This window comes from Protopterus annectens, chromosome 12.part0 (assembly GCF_019279795.1).
Source record: "Protopterus annectens isolate FY-2018-M chromosome 12.part0, PAN1.0, whole genome shotgun sequence".
Classification (NCBI taxonomy): Eukaryota; Metazoa; Chordata; order Ceratodontiformes; family Protopteridae; genus Protopterus; species Protopterus annectens.
In genome coordinates this window covers 288,554,334-288,575,945 of record NC_056746.1, presented here as the reverse complement: position 1 = coordinate 288,575,945, position 21,612 = coordinate 288,554,334, and the positions used below count along the sequence as shown (strand labels likewise).

Sequence of the window (21,612 nt, the reverse complement as noted above, 5' to 3'; positions counted from 1 at the left end):
AGTGATATTTCACGTTCATCTGTTCTAATGCCCAGGTATATGAAATATCATTGTTTATGGTTCGGTATTATTCCTGTAGTGACTGTACCACACACAGTAGGAAAACTGAATTTCAAGAATTGCATGGGATGCGTGCAAGTTTGATTATGAGCACCTCCTATTAAACAACACTGAATAACTGATGAATGTACTCAAAATTTGTAATTGTCAGACGTAGTTATATATACCCAGTCAGTAGTTGCTAAGGTCCAGTAAAAAAACAAACGCAGTTGTGCGTTGTTTCACAAGACAATTGATCGTGTCTGCCGTATAAAACACCTGTTTTTGCACCATTGAACTTCACTATTATTTTTATTTTCATTAAAACTAAAAACAAAATAAAAAACGTCTTCTTCTGCAGCCCCTTATTATAAGTCCCCCCCAGTGGAACTTATTTATAATTAGTAATATGAATATAAAAAAAACAAAAATACTCAAATCCATTTATGAAAGAATTGGGGCTTACTAATTATCATACATTTCATTTTCAATGTATTTATTTTATTTATTTTATTTTATATTTGTTGAACTGGACTGGTCCAACTGGATATATGTCCATTTTCAGCAGAGGCCCGGGGAGAAAAGCTCCAGCGAACACAAATAGTAGTTATTTTACATGACTGATTCTAAAAATACAGGTACATCTTTTAACAATATTAATATATATGTATTAATATCAATAATTCTAATGGACAGCCCACATTCTTATTCCCATGGGTAGATGTGCTATAAAACATCATCTGTCAACAGTGAACCATCATCTAAACAATAGTCTAATAATACAGAGAAAAAATAAATGATTTTGTATCCACAGCACCACAGCCCATGATAATTCATAGTCAAAGTGTAGACTAAGAGTTTTGTATCATCTCTCATCTGCCACTTTACACAACAATATTCTCTCATTTCCAATTGTCTCATCTGATTCTTCCCATTTGTCTTTTGCTTCCACTGAGCTTGCAGAGTCACCTGAATATGCAAGTCTTTTATATTAAACCCCACTGCATTTCAAAATGAATGCACAGGCAACTGTCTCAACTTAACAATTGCTTCCTCAACATTAGTAAAAGTAATCATGCCTTCCCTTTGACACTGCTGAGAAAGTCAGCCTAAACTTTATTCTGTTTGATGCATGTTATGATGTCTTTCCTGGCTGCCTCAATACCTGTTCTTCCTCATATGTAGTCACAAACTGTACCACAATAAACCTGGGTTTGCTGTAAAATTTCTCTGAAATACTCAAGGGTAGTCTGTGTACTTTTTCAATACCCAATGACAATTTCACAAATCCCATCCTCTGCACCATTTTAGTTTTGACAAACTCCAAATCCAGTCCCTCTTCTTTTTCCAACACTTCAATCAGTCTCATTCAGACCCGCGGTGGTGGTGCTGCGGTAGCGTCACCTCATAGCAAGACTTTGCACTGTTCGATTCTCAGCTAGAGCATCTTCTGTGTGGAGGCATACATGAATGGGGCATGCCTTCGTTGAAGGTTGTGCGTCAGGGCTGGTAACCCGGTACGTAAAAATCCACCACCGGTCATTAGTGGACCAGAGTTCCACTATGGTGACCCCTAACTGGGAAAAACCGAAAGACACAAACAAATCAGTCTCATTCAGGTTCCTTGTATGCAGTTTATGTTTTCTATAACCAATTGCTCTCTTCTTACACATGCATCTCCCATTTCCTGCTTCTCACTTCAGCCACCTATTGTTTAATCAGCATCACTGTGACCAGTTGAGCACACAGAAATTCAACATCTTTAATCCCGAAGATTCGTAACAATTCTGTGTACCCTTCAAGAAGACAAGTAATGCACAAGAAACCAAATTTCACTTATTTTTACATTCTGGTTACTTACCTAACATTTAGCCAAATTAATTGTTATCATCCACAGAATACTGCTACAATGGTTCACTCTCCTCTTAGTTTTCATTGCTATACATCTTCTTCTCCACAATCACATCTTGCATTTCTGTTCTCATTGATCAGTTTGGCTGAAAATTGCATATGTGTGAGGGAGAGATGGAGTTTCAAAATGTTAACAAACTCTCAGTTGCTTCAATACTTTATTAATTAGACAAGCTGGAATGGTAAACTGGAGGGCTGGGTTTGAACCCTGGCTGAAGCACAGGCTATATTTTTAAAGATTTCTTAACTGGGTAAGCATGTTAGGTGCAAGTGTCCCTTTTCTGTGTGTCCCAGGATATGTAGTGCTGTGCTCCTAGGCTTTGACCACTGCCTGTGCTTGAAAGTAAAACAAAACGATGACGACGACAACAACAACAACAACAACAAACAAACAACAGCAACAAAACTTCTAATTGATGTAGCAGTTCTTTTGAAGTTTGGTTCAGGGAGCTTTTTGATGCCCCCCCCCCCCATTTGATATTCTCTCTCACTGTCTCCTCCATGAGTGTTAAATAACTGCAAAATAAAACTAGAAAACTGCTATGGGCCTGTATTCATCTCCAGACTTCTTATCAGTTGGATAGGAAAGCAACTACACAGAATGTACTCTTCTCATAGCTAGAATTTAACTTTCTGCTTCTTGTTTGGTAAAGTTGTTAACACTTAGCTCTTTGCATTGCCGCAGCATTTTTCATAGGGCCAGAAAACATTTTTTTTTAATTTCTAAAATTTCTTAGACTTAACATTATGATAAATACCCTCACCTACAACCATAAGCTGGTAATAGCCATCTCTATGAGGGATGGAGCCCTAGTTGTAGCCCAGTGATTTGGTTCTGTTAGTGAGCTTGGGGACAGGAAGAGTAAACTGGAGGAGGGAGAGTGAGTGTCCAGCTGCAGCTTACCCATCCTGGGAGGCAGTGAGGTTTGGTTAGGCCATACTGCTCAAACATCTGCTGGTTTGTACTGGAAGCCATGAACATGGCATTTTAAGCAGTTCTTCTCACTAGCTGGGTTGGATATGTCTGAGCATGCAGCTAGGGGTCAGTATCATAGGCCCTTTTGTGGCAGGATGCTTACCACCAACCAAGGGAAGTAGAGAAGGCAAAGCAAAATCCCAGCATGTGCCAAGGGTAATGCACATTGACATTAACCAGAGTTTCCTGACTGGCTTCTGTAACAGTGCTTAGCTCCTGGGTCCCTGCTTCCCCATAAGTGGCCCTAGTCCATAGGGAAGCTGAACTCATATACCAAGCAAGAGAGAGAAGGGAACAGTGGGATGTGACTGATGGTTACAATACTGAGAATCATCTCATCTTTTAAGCACAGTTTCCAGGATGCTAACAACAACTACTATTCATACATTTTTTAATCATGCATTTGGCCTGGGTTTTGGTTGAAGCCCCCACCCCCTAATCAAGAGAATGAATATGTAAATAAGAAATAAATTCACTATTCATGCCCAGGAAGGGTGACTTCTGGAAAAGAGACACCCTTCCCATAGATTATCATAGGCCTTGCACCAAATGGGAAATAATGAAATTTGCGCCCCCCCCCCAAGTCTCACCATCCAAACACAAGCTCTAGATAACTATGCATTTGTGTGACACCAGAGGCAAGTTTGCTTTATGCGGCAGTCCTTACATGGCTGTCTTGGGAAAGGCTCTCTGTATCAACCATGAGCATAGAACCCCTCAGTTTATCGCACGTCAGGGAGGGAAGCTCACTCCATATTTAATCTTCAGGAAGGCAGTGTCAGTGAAGCTATATAACAACAAATGTAGTAAATGACCATACCTTGCTACATCCACCCCATTCCCTACAGATTTACTTAAGATAACAAATCAAAAGCATCTTTTTCAGTGATATAGTGTAAAGGCATTTCTTAAACACATTTTACTATTGACACAGTTTTACTTGCATCAGCAGCATTTTGAAGTAACTTAGCAACAAGTTCAAAGTCTTTATAGGGAGAGAAATACAAATTACTTGTATTTTCTATACTGTACTTGTACTGATTTTCTAGGAGTGTACATTGATGAGGAATTATCTTGTAACATAAATACAAAAGCCATAGTCAAGAAAGTGCATCCAGAGATTGCACTTTTTAAGAAGGCTGAGGAGAGCAATTCTCTCATCGATTGTTTTCACTACCTTCTACAGAGGTACTATAGAAAGCATCCTGACAAACAACCTTTTAGTATGGTATGGAAGCTGCTCTACCTCTGAGCGCAAATCTCTCCAGAGAGTGGTGAAGATAGCCAAGAGGATCATTAAGACCACCTATCCATGACTTGTACTTATCCAGATGTCTCAGCAGGTCCAGAGGAATAATTAAAGACTGCACTCACCCTGCTTACAGACTGTTCCTGCATCTATCATCCAGAAAGCCCTTCCGAAGCATGCATTGCAGAACTATGAGATTCAGGAACAGCTTCTTCCCTAATGTCATCAGGCTGCTGAACTCTAATAACCACTACAATCCATAATGTTCACCAGGGTCAGTAGAAACTGTCTCAAATTGTGCATTAAAGTGGTTACCAGTCTCACCTGCAATGTTCACCATGACTGTAACTTATAGGCCATCCAGGGCAGTAGCAATGCAGTAAAATATCTCTTCTTTCAGTGCAATACATGCAATTCCATAAATTAACCATAGTGCAATTCTCCAATGTTCACAGTGCAATACTAAATGTCTCTTTCTGTGCAAGAATCAACACAATGTCTTAACCAAGTACCTGTGCAATACTAAAGTGTCATGCAAGTAAGTGTTCACTTTGAAAAGTGTTAAAATGTGTTTCTAATTATGTGCAATGTTAGTCTGTGTACCTGCATGTCAGTGATGGAATAGCTAGGTGTTACATGTGTAAATGTCTGTGAAAATAGTCTGTATGTTGTTGACACACTGAGTCCGGAGACACAGAATTTCATTCAGTTTTTGCACTTGTGTGATTTCTGAATGACAATAAAGTTTACTTTGACTTTGACTATACAGATTCGTTGTCTTGTAAATGTCAGGAACACATATATTGAAAGACAGCTGCTGCAAAGCACTGATTGCAGAAGATGCACCTGCTTTTAGGACACCTTCAATGGGAATGAAGTTGGCTTTATTCAGGATATACTTAAATTGTTTGTGATGTACGTTAATTTTATGTTTTATTCTGTATAATTTTTCTGATAACTTTGTGGTGTTTTAGTATATTTTAAACCCACATTATTTCATTTGCTTTCTGTGTAAAACATGTCCCCTAGGTTGACCAAGTAGAAGTGATAAAGCTAATATCTGATTATCAAATGTGAATAAATGCTAAGTATTTAGAAACAAACTGCATATGGTGCATAGGTTTTAAGTCCTGCTAGTCCATATGCACATTGGCTAATTAGATGATTTTCCCAAGAATTTTAATTATCCTATATTGCATCTTTCTTTCTCTATAGAAATTGCCTTCTGTCCGAATAACCATGAGGTGCATATTTACAAGAAGGATGGGAACAAATGGACAAAAGTGCATGAACTGAAGGAACACAATGGACAGGTGACAGGTGAGAAAAATATGAACTGCTGACTTTTGACTTAATACAATTATTTTGCCTGTTTTTAAATGATAATTGTTTTGTGGTTTATGAACTAACTATCCATTGTCAAATATATCTTCAAACCTAGATAACTTACGAAAATTATTTTTGAGTCACCTGCACAAATGTGAATTCATTAATCAGTACTTTTGGAAGTGAGTTGGGATATTATATATTGCTGTGCTTTGGCACGAGATGAAACCAAAGGTTCGTACAAGTAATACCTGTTCTTCTGTTGTGTATAATGTAGCATGCTGCAGTTTGGTTCTGTACTGGTTTTCTTTTTATTTATTTATTTTAATCTCTGCATGCCATATAATACAGTATTTGTAGATAGGACTGCTAATTTACATGGAGAATATTTTTAGAATTTGCTGGATACACAGACATCTGTTTGCACACAATTTTTCTTGGTGTTTGGGCTTGGTAGCTGTTATTTATATAGCAGTATAGCTTGACTGATTAAGGCAGCAAGCTGTGAATAGGCCCATTCAGCTGTCCTGAATATGATTTGTACGGCCTCCACCTGCATACTCAATCATTTTGAGCAGGTCACTAAATGACACATACGTTCCAGCTTTATCTTTCAAAACAAGAAATTCTCAATGGTGTATCTTAAGTCATTAAAATATGAATGAACAAACTGACAAATAAGCAAATTTTCTTTTATATGCCCCTAGAAGTATTACTGTATAAGAACGTGGGCGTAATGTTTTTGTTTCCCCAGTCATATTTAATTTTTAGCTTTTTCACAGATGCTTCCTGGTAGAAATAATTGTTAATTTAGACATTTACTAACATTGCAGTTTTCAAACAATATTCTAATCTTTATGCAAGAGCTTTCTTTTTTGCATTTCTAAGTAAACAATAATATCCTGTGGTTTGGTTTGATATTGGTTCATATTGGACTACCAAGGGGGAGTTGTGATACTGTACCATAACCACAGGTCTTATTTATTCTTTGAATGTCTGACCTATTCTAAAATATTTCACGTAGGAGGATATTATTGTATTTAGGATATGGTATCTGTAAGAAAATTAAAATTGTTGACAAAAGTCTGCTTTTTACACATATTTTCATTAAAATCTGCCTGCACCTAGTGAGGAGTTTACAGATTAAAAACAATGTATGTAGTAGGTTACATGGCAGTTTGATATGTTTATAGGTTCACTTAAGTCATTAAGAAACATAAATGCCAGTATGACTCTTTTATAATGTTTATCTGCTTGTAGCTGTTTATTATTTTTCTTTTTAATTCAGTTATACTCATACAATGTCGTATGCATAGATGTATTTTATTGCAGTGCTTCAGTAAAAGTGGCCTCAAAAATCGTTGCTTTTCCTACTAACATTAATGTCTGTTTTAAGTGCTGCATTACCAGATCTTGAGCATGCACTGTGTACATTTATGTTAAATGTAACACAAATGCAGGCTCAGACAGGGCATGATGCTACATAAGCTGTAATAGATCAGAGATACGGATAGCGAGTGCATTCGTTTCCTCATTCCCTTCACCATGATTCAATGAGACAGCTTTGCCTACTCTCTATAGTCAGATGAGATTCCAACATACTCATTGTTTAATCTTGCAAGAGACTTTGATGGGTAATCATTACTTATAATGCTTTACTAACAATAACTCTTAGTATCAGATATAGACCACCAAATGCTTTCCTTACTGTGGTAGATACATTATAGTCAAAACTAGGTTATTTAACTAGAAATGTACCATGATCACTGACTTTATCTGTCATTTTTAATTTGTTTATCTCTTGTGTATGTACTGTATACAATTCTCTTATGATATGGTACAATAACACATTTTTTTGCCTTGAAATTCAGATTATTCCTGGAGTGCTGTCTATTCAGTTTTGTAAAGTTATCCTGCAGCATAGTTATATCTGTCAGTACCTTACAGTATTTGTTTACCCACAGAATCTCCAGCTTTAATATCAATTATAAAAATATGAAAGTAAAATGGTCCGAAGAGAGATCCCTGTTTCCTGGGTAATATTTCCTAGTTTTGCTCACTGTGCTTGATAGCTACATATTAGATGGTTTGATAGTTTTTTTGCTAGATCCAGTATTTACGGTGAGAAGGCAATCCTTGCTCCATGCCAGATGAAACTTGCTATAAGAATGTTATTAGGATTAGGAAATAGGCTCTTCTGTTAACAAAACTGTGCTCGTTTAGGAGCGGTTTGTCTCCAGCACACTTTCCCTGTATTCTAGCCTCTCATTTTCTTCATACTACTTTACCAATGAGGCTCATACCATGCCCCTTCATTTATTACTTTTCCACACCTTCCTTCTGCTCTTCCTTAACTTTTCCATCCCTTCTATCTTCCATCCTCCATGTACACTTTATCCCACATACTGCATGTAGTGAATAGTTCATAGAAACAGAGAGCGCAAATAATTGGGACATGTAGCCATTTATGCCTTGCCGCTGCCCACCCTTAGACTATGTGTAGTGTATTTTCATCTAGTTATGTAACTTGTCTTACAGCTTAAATGCTTATTAAGTTACAGCTGAGTTTTTTTGTACTTTTAGTTGTTATTTCTGTTATAGTACTGATTGTTTACTTGTAAAACGTGTTTCACTACTGATCACATGCATGTCCATTTGAATGTGTCATCTTTATCTTCTGCATGTTGTACTCTCATGGGCTGTGCCTGAAAGTGGTCCATTGGGATCAGTGTTCTACCTTGGTTAACAAATGATGAATATGAATAAATGATGCTCCTTCTTGGCAGACACTCACCCTTGGTGATAAGGGAATGAAATGGGGACAAAGAGCAAACAAAAAAAAAAGTTGCAGGGGACATAATGCACATGAAAGTAAGCATTACACGCAATCTTTTTATGAAGTGCAGTTATCAATAAATTGGAATTATCACTGTAGTTGTCATTGTTACTCATCACGATGATGAAGGCTTAGGGCTGGTGGCTGATGACAAAGACCCATCTTTTCATATCCACACTTGTACATGGGCATAGTGCCCTCTTGTGGTGTATAGGAGAACTGCAACATCAGGTTTCAGAGCCCTTCTGGGCAAGTGCACTGTAACCAGTTTTAAGGGTAAATGTAAATGGAAGAAAAATGCCATTAAGCTTGAATTTAAGTGACTTGGTATTCTTTTCTTATGCATTCTTATGCATTATATATCTTCTCTGTAACAAGGGTCAACTATCCAAGAAATCTAGGTGCTCCTTCAACACAGAGGATATGCCACAAATGCCAAATACTGAAATGGAGAAAAATGAATGCTGTTGAAGAGAGAGGCATAGTTATCATGAGCCCCCTTTTTCCCATTCTCTACATGGGGTTGGGGTGGTATGTCAACTGTCGCCATCTGTCTCTCTCTCTCTCTCTATTCAGTGCCACTCAACTGCTTTCTTCGGCATGTATGCCTGACTGTTGCAGGTCTTCTCTCACACAATCCTTACACCTCTTTTCTGAATGCCCTTGTTTCCTCCTGCCTTCTGTCTGTCCCAAATCCTCTTCACTAGATTGTCTTCCGCTTTTCTGCACATGTGCCTGAACCACAGAAATTGTTCTCTTTCATCTTTTCTGCAATTGGAGCTACTTTAGCTCCTGCTTTTGTCCACATTTCTTCGTCTGTCCCACAGTGAAAATCTTACCATCCATCTCAGGCACTTCATTTGCATCACCTCTAGCTTCCTCAACTGCTCTTCCTTTACTGCCCAGGTTTCTGTACCATACAGTAGCATTGGTCACACCACTGTTTTGTACACCTTTCTTTTCAGCTTCTTTGACATTCTTCTGTCATATACTATATGTGACACTGTGCCAGTTGGCTGCAGGCCCTCTGATTCTAGCATTGACCTCCTCATTCAGACTTTCATTCTCCTTCACCACCCCTCCCATATACTCTAAGCTATTAATCTCTTCTACTGTTTACCCTTCTAGCTCAATTTCAGCTTCTTCTGAACTCTACCATTTGCTGCCATTACAACTTTCTTATCTCAGTTTCATCCCACGTCTTCAGTTTTGCATTCCATTCCACTATCCTTTGCTGACGTTGTTGCTCAGAGTCTGCCTGTAATGTCACATTGTCTGCATATAGCACCTTTGTTGATCTATACCTTCAGATCTGTTTGCTAATGTAGTCCATCACCAGTGTGAATTGCGGACTCAGAGCTGAACTGTGAGGCACACCTACTGCCACTGGGAACCCCCTCTGTGAGATGAAACACTGTTTGTACTTGAGTCATTGGGTCCTTGTACATAGCTTGCACTAATTCTACCAATGTTTCTGGGACTTCAAGCTACTGCACGACTGCCCAACTCAGCTTTCTTGGACCTTGTCGCATGCTTTCTCCAAGTCTAGGAATGCCTAGTTGGACTCTTTCCTCATCTCTAGCATCTTCTCAACTATCTGTCTCACTGCAAACATCGGGTCACTTGTGCTGTATCTTGATCTGAATCCAAATTGCTCATCTCCCATCTTACTTCCTACTGCTCTGCATATTTGTTTATTAGTCACCCTCTCCAGTACTTTCATGCAATGTGACAAGAGTTTGATATCTGCGTACTGCTCACAGTTGTGGATGTCCCCATTATTCTTGAACACTGACACTAGTATGCTTATTTCCCAGTCACTTGAGAAATGCCTTTCTCTCCGCACTGCTATGAGTACCCGCAGGAGCCATTTCTCCCCTATCTCACCCAGCACCTTTATCATATCTGCTGTGACCTCATCTGAGCCTGCTGCTGCTTTCCATGACTTCATCTTCTTTACTGTTGTTACTTCTCTTATGGTGGGATTCTCCTCTTCTTGTATCATAGGCTGTCTCTGGGGCAGTACAGCTTCTGTGGATTGTCTTCATTGAGGCATAATTCTCAATGAATCAAGAACAAATCTCAACAGAATCAGGCACAAATTCAGAAATAATCAGGGATAATTAGGTACAATTTTTAAACTATTAACACTATTAACTTGAGGCATTGACAGAGAAAGAGGATGTGAATTAATATAATTTTCTGAAATAAAAGAAGTCTGTAACTAATTATTGACATTTGTTTCTGTTTTTGGAGTGATTAAGATGGCAGATCTAAAATTTGAGACAAAATCAGGGAGAGTTGAGAGGTATGGAGAGAAACAGGCTATATGTTTAGTCAGATATATCAAATGTTATCCCTAGCTAAACTGCTAAGTCAGATGGCTATGAAGTATTGATGATGTGGTGTTCTTCCAAACTGATTTCTTGTTAAGTTCTTTGTGTTTGATAATGAAAATGAGTTACCTCTCTTCTGCCTTAGGTATTGATTGGGCCGCAGAAAGCAATCGTATTGTAACCTGTGGGACAGACCGTAATGCCTATGTGTGGACCTTGAAAGGCGATACCTGGAAACCTACCCTGGTCATTCTCAGAATTAACCGTGCTGCTCGCTGTGTGAAATGGTCTCCAAAGGAGAACAAATTTGCAGTAGGCAGTGGATCCCGCCTTATATCAATCTGCTACTTTGAACAGGACAATGACTGGTGAGCTGTAAATTAGTTTGTGGATATATATATATATATATATATATATATATATATATATATATATATATCGATGTGGGTGTGTGTGTGTGTGTGTGTGTGTGTGTGTGTGTGTGTGTGTGTGTGTGTGTGTGTGTGTGGATTAAACATAGGCCTTTTTCAGACTAAGCCTGGGAAGATGGTTTGGTTAAGTGACTGGCTGATAATCACACAGTAGGCAAATGAAGGTTGAGGGTATCAAATGCTAGCCTACAAGAAGTAGCTTATATTGTTAACTGTCAAACTGTTCTTTTTATATATGTGTGTGTGTGTGTGTGTGTGTGTGTGTGTGTGTGTGTGTGTGTGTGTGTGTGTGTGTGTGTGTGAGTATCTGTGTGTGTGTCTGTGTGTGTGTGTGTGTGTGTGTGTGTGTGTGTGTGTGTGTGTGTGTGTGTGTGTGTGTGTGTGTGTGCGTGCGCACACGTGCATGCTGAATTGGTTAAATTTCTTTAGTAGCTAATATTTATTATGCCAGTTACATTGATAAGCATGAAAAGCATTGCAAGCTAAAATTTAATTTTAGGGAAATTTAAACTGTTGCTTAAAATAGCTCAGATTTCTATAATGAAAAGAATGTATGATGAGTATATAAGACTAATTTGAGTAGTTGAGTGTTCCTTCGTTGAAGGTTGTGCGTTAGGCCCGGCAAGCCAGCATGTAAAACTCTACTGCCAATCATTAGCTGACCGGAGTTCCGCTGTGGCGGCCCCTAACCGGGAAAAGCCGAAAGACACAAATAAACAAACTGGTCATGTAAGAACTATGGATGCACCTCATGCAGAGGCCTAAAAAACAAGTCTGATGTCCACCAAGTCAAATTCTTGTCACTTTACTCAGTATCCTACAGACTGCTAAGATGTGACCTATGTCTGGCATACAAGGCATCCTTCTGCCCAGTACTAATGGATTTACTGCACATCAGCAAGTCAATTGGCATTAGAAGTACTTGATCTAGGGATGTAAACCTCTTCTGTAAGATCACAGGAATGGTTTGAATGGACAAGTATATCTTGTAGAGGATACTGCTTTTCTGGAACAGGCTCCCCATCTGCATAAAACACAGCTCATACCTGTCCATATTCAAGTGCAATTTGGATCTATGGATGGGAAACAGAAAATTTACCTCAGAACTGCCCCCTGTACTATTAATGGACAAAGGCAAGCCGTAAATGCTTTCTCCCATGCACGGGTCCCCTCAAATTATCTATGGTATGATCCCAGTTATTCTCATTAGGGGTAATATATAATTATCAACCATGTGATGGGTAAGGCCAGTCTCTAACTAAATGATCTAACACAAAAAGAGAAATTAGCTAGGCTTAAAATGTTCCTCAAGGGCAGCTAGCCTATTACTTACTTATGAACCTATGAACATGAATTAGGAATACAGTATAAAATAGTTCAGCAAATATAATGTCAACAAAGTCACGTGGAGCTTTGGCTGTGATATGGAACCAGTATCACTTAAAAACATAACCAGCAACATTGCCAAGTCAATCAACCATAAAGCTAAGTGCAAATATCAAGAATTTATTGAAGTAGTTCGGTGCTTTCTTCTCATCAGAAAATACAGTGTACTAGAACTACAAAGTTAAATATCCCCCCAACAGAAAGTAATGTCACTAATATCATATACAAAAGGGTGGTTAAAAAAACACACCCACCAGTCACTCAGAAATGGATCTTTTTCTCTCCACAAAGCTTGAAGATTGGAACAAATTCATTTCTCTGTTTTCTTGTGTTGGGTGAATAATTACTATGCACAAACCAAATTCTATGCAGGTGGGGGATGCACGGCCCAAACCAAATATCCAGAAAAAAAGACAGGCCAGCAGAAAAAGCAGGAATGATGCAGAGTCAAAAATACAATAATATAGAGGTTTATTTGAAAACCCAAATAACCACAGACCAGTTTCGGCAGAATATGCCTTCCTCAGTGTGTTACAGACGAATAAACAGAGGATGAAAAATACATATGCATATATATAATATGAATTGACCAATGAGCATAAAAACTGCCCTGTCATTCATTAATATTCATGAATAAGAGTAGGGACACCAAAAACAGTGCAATTCAAAATGAATGATACTAGTAATGATAATTTCAAAAAATAAATGTAAAACAGTATACATATTTAGATAGACCAGTTATGCTAAAATATGTATGGAACATATTAATAACATGAGAATATATTATAACAAGACAATATATTATAAATATAGCAAATAATGGAATGAATTTGATAACCACCCTGATGTAGTCAAAGCAAAGTGCACAGAAATGTGCAGAGTGCAAAATACAGGGGAAATATTCAATATCCTGCTGTACTAGGTTAGCAAAAAATCTGATAAACATATATCATCATGATAAAAAACAACATTATAAAAATATATGTATTATGGAACCAATTGGTATATGAAGTAAGAAACATACACTGAAGTGAATGAAGTAAGAAACATGCACTGGCTGACAAGAAGTAAAGTGATACCTGAGTAACGATGTTCATAGGTATATATAGTCATGATAAGTCGGCATATGAATGTTGGTATGTTCACATGATAGGATATGTAGTGGACAACTGTGACATAAGAAAAGTTATGGAAATCAAGGTTAGAAATGATCACTGAGTCCTGGACTGAAAATAGCTCCCAAAGTAATGATCCAATATTTCTCCTTCTGATTCAGAATGCCATGCCAGCCCTGTTTATTGCTACGATCACCCACAATTCGAGCAATAATCATAAACGTAAATAGTGCTTGTGGATGTTGGAGGAGGTGTTGGTACATAGCATTGGTGGTCCTTTTGTTTTTGATGTCACCTGCTTCTAAGTTGCCTGGTGGTTTGACCCACATAGAAGGCCCCACAGTGACAGGTAGCTAAATATATTACCCAGTCACTACTGCAATTGCCAAATACCTTGCATTCAAAAACCTTGCTGGTGTTCCTGCTGGAGAACTGTTTGGATTTGGTAATCTGTTGACATGATCCACAATGACCACATGGGTGTGTGCCCAAGAGTTCGTGTCCCGTGAGGGTTAACTGTTTGTGAATAGCCCCACCACTGCCTGTATGTTTGTAGTGAGAGAGGTGTGATCCTAACGTTTTACCCCTTTTGTATGAAAACTTGCATTCCTCGCCTAGAAGGGATCTGAGCTGGTCATTGGCGAGCAGAATATTCCAATGTCTTTTGATAGTATCATGGATGACATTATAATTCCTACCATAGGTAGTGATAAACCTAATGGTAGGTTGTGCAATGTCAGTAGGTGGATTCTTGTAATCCAATAATTCTGTTCTCTCCGTGTTCTTGGCTTGATTTCTCGCCAGATTGATGTCAACATAACGATATCCCCTGTTCATAAATCTGCGGCAGAGATCTGTACTGGCCATATGATGATGCTCCTGATTGGAGCAAAGACGTTTCATATGCATAAACTGTGATACAGGGATGTTTCTGATGGTGTGGCGTGGGTGCATGCTAGAAACATGTAAGATAGTGTTATATTGGGGATATTTACGAAAGACCTTCGTGGACACCGTATTGTCCAGGTTTCTGTAGACAGTCACATCCAGAAAGTTGATGGTTTGTTTGTCATAGGTAAGAGAAAATTCCATTCCCCAGATGTTACCATTAAGATATTCCACAAATTCATGTAGATATGCCACATCCGCACGCCACACCATCCAGCAATCGTCCAAGTATCGACGCCAAATATCTATTTCCACCAGGTATAGATTGTGGGACATATCATAGATCATGCACTCTTCAAAATACGCCATGAATAAATCCGCATATATGGGAGCAAAAGATGCTCCCATGGCAGTACCCTGAAGCTGCCAGTAGCATTCCCCTTGGAAATAAAAGACATTCTTGTCGAGTACATGTTCAGATAAGCAAATCAACAGTGTGTTGAATCCTGATGTATACAAGTTGGCCCTGTCCAACCAGTATTGTAATGATTGTAATCCAGCCCAGTGTGGAATGCTGGTGTACAGTGCTTTGACGTCTAGTGTGCACATGAGCCAGTCGGGTTCCAACTGTATGTTCTGAATGATCTTGAGAAACTGAGTGGTGTCTTGCAATCTGGCCCTGACCAAACCCAAGAGTGGTTTAAGGTGTTGTGTTAGAAATGCTGAGAGGGGCTCAGTTAAAGATCCTATCCCTGACACAATAGGTCTTCTTGGGGGCTTAGTTAATGATTTGTGAATCTTGGGTAATAAATAAAGAATTTGTTTGCGTGGTTCAACAACCTTGTCCCCACTTTGGACTAATGATTCCCTCCTCACATGCCAAATTCAAGAATAAATCAATTTGACATTTGAAATTGGGAGTGGGATCAAAAGACATTTTCATGTAACATGTTTTATCAGACAATTGTCGGAGACCCTCCAGTATATAAGCATCCAAAGTAATGATCCAATATTTCTCCTTCTGATTCAGAATGCCATGCCAGCCCTGTTTATTGCTACGATCACCCACAATTCGATCAATAATCATAAACGTAAATAATGCTTGTGGATGTTGGAGGAGGTGTTGGTATCTAAATATAGCCCCTCGTGGGTTTAGAATACGGCTCCAACCTTTGGTTGGTAGACCTGATGACAAACTTAATGAAGATTGGAAGGTAGCACTTCAAGCTGGGTCCATGTTATTTGTGAACGCTCTGTTGAAATATTATGAGAGAATAGTGGATATTAACATCCAGGAAGTGAAAACGTTATGCTCTAATTGCAAAAGATCTAAGTAATCACGAAAAGATTACTAAAGAACGCAAGATAAAGAAATTTCATAGGGATTTCTCCGACTACCAGAGGGGTCGTCCCTTTGAGACAAACCGGTCTGTTCAGTTTGCAGATCCTGGTCAGGGTCTGGGTCCCAACCGCATCAGGAAGAGACCCAGGTCTATTCTTAAAAACAGGGAGGGAGCTTACAATAGTACCTCTGGAGAAGACTCCTCACTTACTGATTATGATAGCTCTACGGACAGGGGGTCTCCACATAGGAAAAAGAGCAATAAACAGTTCCCTTTAGACATGGCCACAAACACAGGGGGGGCAGAAAACAAAAACAAACATAATAGACAATTCCCTGGAGGGTCTGATCAAGAATTTCTTGACCTAAATGAAGCAATAACTATTAATCAGAATGTTCTCAATCTTTCATGGGTGGCATTGACTGGGGATCAATTAATTTTACTTAATAAAGGCCTGAACTTTATACCTGGCTTCTTTTCCCATGAATATCATGTTGTGAATGATGTTTTGGGCTTTTGTCGGAATCTAAACCTCAAATTATTCTTTGCGAATTCATGCTCTCAAAGATCTGATGAGTTCAGATTTGGTAAATCGGAATTCCAACCTCCCATGAACAAGCATGTATCAATATTTATGCAATCTGTCCTTAGGGATCTTCTTTTTCAGAATTATGGACACACCATGATGGCGAATAATCTCAATCAAAACGAGAATCTGGCCTTGGAACAACTCCTCAATAACAAAACAATTGCAGTATTACCAGCGGACAAGGGAGGCGCAGTAGTTGTTCAAGATCTGGATGCTTATATACTGGAGGGTCTCCGACAATTGTCTGATAAAACATGTTACATTAAAATGTCTTTTGATCCCACTCCCAATTTCAAATGTCAAATTGATTTATTCTTGAATTTGGCATGTGAGGAGGGAATCATTAGTCAAAAGTGTGTGTCCCATCTTAAGGTTGTTGAACCACGCAAACAAATTCTTTATTTATTACCCAAGATTCACAAATCATTAACTAAGCCCCCAGGAAGACCTATTGTGTTAGGGATAGGATCTTTAACTGAGCCCCTCTCAACATTTCTAACACAACACCTTAAACCACTCTTGGGTTTGGTCAGAGCCAGATTACAAGACACCACTCAGTTTCTCAAGATCATTCAGAACATACAGTTGGAACCCGACTGGCTCATGTGCACACTAGACGTCAAAGCACTGTACACCAGCATTCCACACTGGGCTGGATTACAATCATTACAATACTGGTTGGACAGGGCCAACTTGTATACATCAGGATTCAACACACTGTTGATTTGCTTATCTGAACATGTACTCGACAAGAATGTCTTTTATTTCCAAGGGGAATGCTACTGGCAGCTTCAGGGTACTGTCATGGGAGCATCTTTTGCTCCCATATATGCGGATTTATTCATGGCGTATTTTGAAGAGTGCATGATCTATATGTCCAACAATCTATACCTGGTGGAAATGGATATTTGGCGTTGATACTTGGATGATTGCTGGATGGTGTGGCATGCGGATGTGGCATATCTACATGAATTTGTGGAATATCTTAATGGTAACATCTGGGGATTGGAATTTTCTCTTACCTATGACAAACAAACCATCAACTTTCTGGATGTGACTGTCTACAGAAACCTGGACAATACGGTGTCCACGAAGGTCTTTCGTAAATATCCCCAGTATAACACTATCTTACACGCTTCTAGCATGCACCCACGCCACACCATCAGAAACATTCCTGTATCACAGTTTATGCATATGAAACGTCTTTGCTCCAATCAGGAGGATCATTATATGGCCAGTACAGATCTCTGCCGCAGATTTATGAACAGGGGATATCGTTATATTGACATCAATCTGGCGAGAAATCGAGCCAAGAACATGGAGAGAACGGAATTATTGGATTACAAGAATCCACCTACTGACACTGCACAACCTACCATTAGGTTTATCACTACCTATGGTAGGAATTATAATGTCATCCATGATACTGTCAAAAGACATTGGAATATTCTGCTCGCCAATGACCAGCTCAGATCCCTTCTAGGCGAGGAATGCAAGTTTTCATACAAAAGGGGTAAAACGTTAGGATCACACCTCTCTCACTACAAACATACAGGCAGCGGTGAGGCTATTCACAAACAGTTAACCCTCACGGGACACGAACTCTTGGGCACACACCCATGTGGTCATTGTGGATCATGTCAACAGATTACCAAATCCAAACAGTTCTCCAGCAGGAACACCAGCAAGGTTTTTCAATGCAAGGTATTTGGCAATTGCAGTAGTGACTGGGTAATATATTTAGCTACCTGTCACTGTGGGGCCTTCTATGTGGGTCAAACCACCAGGCAACTTAGAAGCAGGATTAATGAACATCGCAGTGACATCAAAAACAAAAGGACCACCAATGCTATGTACCAACACCTCCTCCAACATCCACAAGCACTATTTACGTTTATGATTATTGATTGAATTGTGGGTGATTGTAGCAATAAACAGGGCTGGCATGGCATTCTGAATCAGAAGGAGAAATATTGGATCATTACTTTGGGAGCTATTTTCAGTCCAGGACTCAGTGATCATTTCTAACCTTGATTTCCATAACTTTTCTTATGTCACAGTTGTCCACTACATATCCTATCATGTGAACATACCAACATTCATATGCCGACTTATCATGACTATATATACCTATGAACATCGTTACTCAGGTATCACTTTACTTCTTGTCAGCCAGTGCATGTTTCTTACTTCATTCACTTCAGTGTATGTTTCTTACTTCATATACCAATTGGTTCCATAATACATATATTTTTATAATGTTGTTTTTAATCATGATGATATATGTTTATCAGATTTTTGCTAACCTAGTACAGCAGGATATTGAATATTTCCCTGTATTTTGCACTCTGCACATTTCTGTGCACTTTGCTTTGACTACATCAGGGTGGTTATCAAATTCATTCCATTATTTGCTATATTTATAATATATTGTCTTGTTATAATATATTCTCATGTTATTAATATGTTCCATACATATTTTAGCATAACTGGTCTATCTAAATATGTATACTGTTTTACATTTTTTTTTTGAAATTATCATTACTAGTATCATTCATTTTGAATTGCACTGTTTTTGGTGTCCCTACTCTTATTCATGAATATTAATGAATGACAGGGCAGTTTTTATGCTCATAGGTCAATTCATATTATATATATGCATATGTATTTTTCATCCTCTGTTTATTCGTCTGTAACACACTGAGGAAGGCATATTCTGCCAAAACCGGTCTGTGGTTATTTGGGTTTACAAATAAACCTCTATATTATTATATTTTTGACTCTGCATCATTCCTGCTTTTTCTGCTGGCCTGTCTTTTTTTCCTTCTTTTTTTGTGAATAATTACTATCACAGTAAACTGCAGACTTTTCTCATCTTCCAGATCTTGGTCAAAAGCTATTCATTTACAGCATAAGAGGCAAATTGAATTACTCGTGGTCTCAGAAGTCCTGTTTGACCCACACCAGGCACAAAGACACGATGTGCCATCTCAAAAAGAATCTTATCATAAGGAATGTCAGTCCATTCTGTAAGTTACTGCATCATAAATACAATGCAGTCTCCTGCATTCTACAGATTACTGCATCATAAATACAATGCAATCTCCTGCATTCTACAGATGACTGCATCATAAATACAATGCAGTCTCCTGCATTCTACAGATGACTGCATCATAAATACAGTGCAGTCTCCTGCATTCTACAGATGACTGCATCATAAATACAATGCAGTCCCCTGCATTCTACAGATGACTGCATCATAAATACAATGCAGTCTCCTGCATTCTACAGATGACTGCATCATAAATGCAATGCAGTCTCCTGCATTCTGCAGATGACTGCATCATAAATACAATGCAGTCCCCTGCATTCTACAGATGACTGCATCATAAATACAATGCAGTCTCCTGCATTCTACAGATGACTGCATCATAAATGCAATGCAGTCTCCTGCATTCTACAGATGACTGCATCATAAATACAATGCAGTCTTCTGCATTCTACAGATGACTGCATCATAAAAGCAATACAGTGCCATGTCAGACTCGAAACTGGTCACAAGTGGCGTCCCACAAGGTTCTGTCCTGGAACCTCTCTTGTTCGGTATTTACTTTTCTGAGGTACAGGCCAACGTGGGAGGACTATGGCTCACCAAGTTTGCAGATGACTGCAAACTGGGCGCCATAATCGACTCTCCAGCTGACACAAACATCCTTCAAAAAGATCTCGCAGAGATGGATAACTGGTTCCAGAGCCATGGTCTAAAGCTAAATGCCAAAAAGTGTATAGTCATACCCTTTGGCAAAAACAATGTGCCCACAAATTACCACATAGGTGGTAACCCATTAAGTACAGAGAAAGTAATTAGGGATCTGGGGGCCCAAGTTGATAGCAATCTCTCCTTTGACAACCACATTGCCAAAGTGGTTAGAAAGACCTTCTACATAGCCCACCTCACCATGAAAGGATTCACATCTAGATCAAGAGAGGTAATCGTGCCCCTTTATTCATCCCTCATCAGGCCCATCATAGAATACAATGCCCCCCTTACCCGACACCTGCAGCAATTAGAAAGACCCCAAAAGTACCTCACCAGGGGGATTAAGGGACTCAAACAGATGCCATATGCTGCTCGGTTAAAAAAACTCCAGTTCTACTCAGTTGCATACCGCCTACTTCGAGGTGATCTATGCCTGACATATAAAGCTATGTCCAACCCAGAATTAATGGACATGCTCCACCTCAGTAAATCTAAATCCCTTAGAGCCATGCACTCGAGGGACTTGAACCTCAGCACAGAAATAAATAGAACATGCTGGATGGACAGATTCATAACCCAGAGGCTCCCTTCGCTCTGGAATAGAATTCCAATTCATGTTAGGCAGAGCACCTCACTGACTCTCTTCAAGAAGAATCTTGATGAGTGGATGGGGGATCATAGGTTTGTCCCGGGGATTACTTCCGTGTCACTATTAGACAGAGGCACAGTAAACTAAACTTTAAAAAGGGCACAGTATACTCAAATCAAGGGGTGGCGTAAGACAAACACAATCGGGCTAGGCTTATAAATGCCCCAGGGCAGATAGCCTAGTATGAACCTATGAACCTATGAACCAGTCTCCCTCTTCAAATGTTTGGGTAATGCTGGTGAAATGCAGATTTTTGTAGCATGCCTGATCCTGTAACAGTTTTAAACCAACTTACTAAAACATGTCTTTGCTTCTGCCATGGCCACTATGTGTTTAATGTTTGTCATCTTACAGCCAGCTTTCTGTAGGTAATAAGAGAGCCAGAAAAGTGTAGTCTGTATTTCCTTGGCTCTTTCAGAGCTTTCTACTTTAAGTTGTGTCAGCTTTGCATTAATGTAATGCAGCCATAATGGTCATCACGGTGGCTGACTCTTCCAAACTGCACCCTGAGAAGGTTAGTAATTGCTTCAGCAACCAAAGACTAGACTTCTTCAGATTGTGAGAAAGACAATTAACACTAAACCTTAAATACTCATTATAAAGTACTGATTTGATAAAATCAAGTCACATGAACCAAAACATTTTTTGAACTCTGTTAAAATGTAAATGCATACACTTACATATAACATATTTAAACTGTATCAAATATGTAAAATATACAGAAAAGAAAAATAAACTATGAATTCACCTGTAAACATGATGTATTTACAATACACAC

General features: G+C 38.9%; 1 protein-coding gene across 1 annotated transcript in view; it reads left to right on the top strand.

Annotated features, from left to right (window-relative positions):
• ARPC1B (actin related protein 2/3 complex subunit 1B) overlaps positions 1–21,612 on the top strand; it is a 258,119-nt gene that overhangs the window by 57,819 nt on the left and 178,688 nt on the right. Inside the window, exons 3-4 of the mRNA XM_044089351.1 lie at positions 5,391–5,495; positions 10,819–11,041. Coding sequence (XP_043945286.1) covers positions 5,391–5,495; positions 10,819–11,041 — 328 coding nt within the window. The remainder of the gene's footprint in view (positions 1–5,390; positions 5,496–10,818; positions 11,042–21,612) is intronic.